The sequence below is a fragment of the Anneissia japonica genome, unplaced genomic scaffold (assembly GCF_011630105.1).
Source record: "Anneissia japonica isolate Jap-2015-1 unplaced genomic scaffold, ASM1163010v1 scaffold288023_len281633_cov177, whole genome shotgun sequence".
Lineage (NCBI taxonomy): Eukaryota > Metazoa > Echinodermata > Crinoidea > Comatulida > Comatulidae > Anneissia > Anneissia japonica.
In genome coordinates this window covers 128,990-130,980 of record NW_022714865.1, presented here as the reverse complement: position 1 = coordinate 130,980, position 1,991 = coordinate 128,990, and the positions used below count along the sequence as shown (strand labels likewise).

General features: G+C 33.0%; 1 protein-coding gene across 1 annotated transcript in view; it reads right to left on the bottom strand.

Moving 5' to 3' along the window:
- Nucleotides 1-196: 196 nt before the first annotated feature.
- LOC117109118 (all-trans-retinol 13,14-reductase-like) overlaps nucleotides 197-1,991 on the bottom strand; it is a 10,863-nt gene continuing 9,068 nt past the window's right edge. The window contains exons 7-8 of the mRNA XM_033251361.1: nucleotides 1,042-1,293; nucleotides 197-387 (exon numbers count right to left, since the gene is read on the bottom strand). Of these exons, the coding sequence (XP_033107252.1) occupies nucleotides 212-387; nucleotides 1,042-1,293 (428 nt within the window). The 3' untranslated portion in view covers nucleotides 197-211. The remainder of the gene's footprint in view (nucleotides 388-1,041; nucleotides 1,294-1,991) is intronic.

Below are 1,991 nucleotides of genomic sequence, written 5' to 3'. Positions count from 1 at the left end.
TTACACCGGCCCTGTAATAAACATTTTTTGTTATTACAACTACAATGAATTCTTTAAGGCCAATAATGTATTCATGACCTACATTTTCAGCTTTGAGCTTTATTGACTTTCCACATGTCTTTTGGATATAAATCTACTGCACAGCTTCTAGCTATTTACTTGATGTGAACTTTTCACCTGACAATCTCATAAACCATACAATAAAGTCTATTCAACAAACCTTATCCTTCAGGTGTGGGAATATCTGACATGTCTGCTCCCACATCAAGTTTCCGATTGAGTCTCTGATGGTCTCGTAGTCCTCTCCACGTTTCATTACACGTTCATCCTCCCATTTCTTGAACCAGTTGTAATTAGCTAGAGTGACTAGAGTGCAGTTGGATTTGCCTGTTTGGTAAACATTATCATTTACTTATAATTGTGTGGAAACTTACTATGTAAGAATAATCAGTAACTTTGGTGTTTCAGATACTTGCCTATCAATCCCTGGGCCCTGGGTTCAAATCCTTTTAGATATCAGGATAATTATTCTTCAACAAATATAAAGCAACACTCTCTAAATGTTATAATGAAACTTACTTAATACAGCATCATAATATACATGTTATTTAAGAGTGCTTATGAATATAAACTGACCCTAGATAGGCCACAAGGGTCATTCTCAGCAAAACTTGTTTAGAGAAGTTATGGTAAAATAACTAAAAGCAAATAGTCATAAACAATCATGTACACTACTGTTGTTATACCTCTTTATACAAATTCATTCACTGTAACACTATCTATTTTATTGTGATATTTATTTCTTCTTATACTAAAGATTTACTTCATTGTCAATCAAACAATAATTTTACTCCCAAATGAACTCAGAATACTAGAATTAAAAGTACGCATCTTAACTGACAAGCAGCTTCACCACTTATACAAATAATGACAATGTACAATTATTTTAAAAGTTCTTATAAATTTTTGTATTACAGCTTTAAGTATGCAGAGAGGTAACTTTAATATAAGGCCTATATTTTAAACATGCAAATCATTCACCTGGCATTCGAGCATCCCAGGTGGTATCTTTAGCTGATGGAAATGAGATAAAGAGAAGTGGGATTTGATCTTTGGCTGAATCTTGCTGTGACCGTCCGATGTACTCATGGGCGACGGCGTCAACATCGTTGCTAGTGAATGACCACACTTGACCAGCTCTCAGATTTAACTCCTTGGACGTGCCCTTCAAACCAACAAACACGGACATCGCGCCAATGCCATGCCTTCCACCTTTGTATACGTCTTCAACCTCTGCAAAAATAATTGTTACAAATATTCATTTAATATAAAAAAAATGATTAAAATTTGAACAAATTCTTTTTCCCCTCACACTCCAAGTAGTGTGAGGAAAACATTTTGTGTTCTTTACAAGTTGTGCCTATTAAAGGTTAAAAAATAGTGAAAAACAACAAAAAAAAAACAGCTCCATACATCAAATCTGACTTGCATTGAATGAAATGTCAAAGGTAGTCATAAAATAATAACTTGATAACTTGAACTATGTAAAAATAAATATATAAAAACAATGTAGAGTATTTGAATAAACTTTAAAGTATTAAACAAATGCATGCATGCTGCAATTGGTTTAGAAACATGTTTTAAAAAACATGTTTGTAGTGCCTATGTAAATACATGACTGAAGAAACTTTAAAAATTAATCCTAAGAATACAAGGTTGTTTACATGGCTTGTTGTTCTGGGGAAATGTCAAAAAGTGACAAGTATTAAGCAGTAAATCACCCTGATTGCACTGATGCAGATCTGAAATGTATTCATGATGTATGTCAACAAATATCTGCTGATCCTGACGATACAATTAATCATTTCAATAGCTAATAGAAATATGTTCTAAAACTGGCTTGTTGTTAGGGAAGGTAAAAAGTGACAAGAATTGTGCAATAAATCACCCTACTTGCATAATGTATGTCAACAAATATACTGATCCTAGAT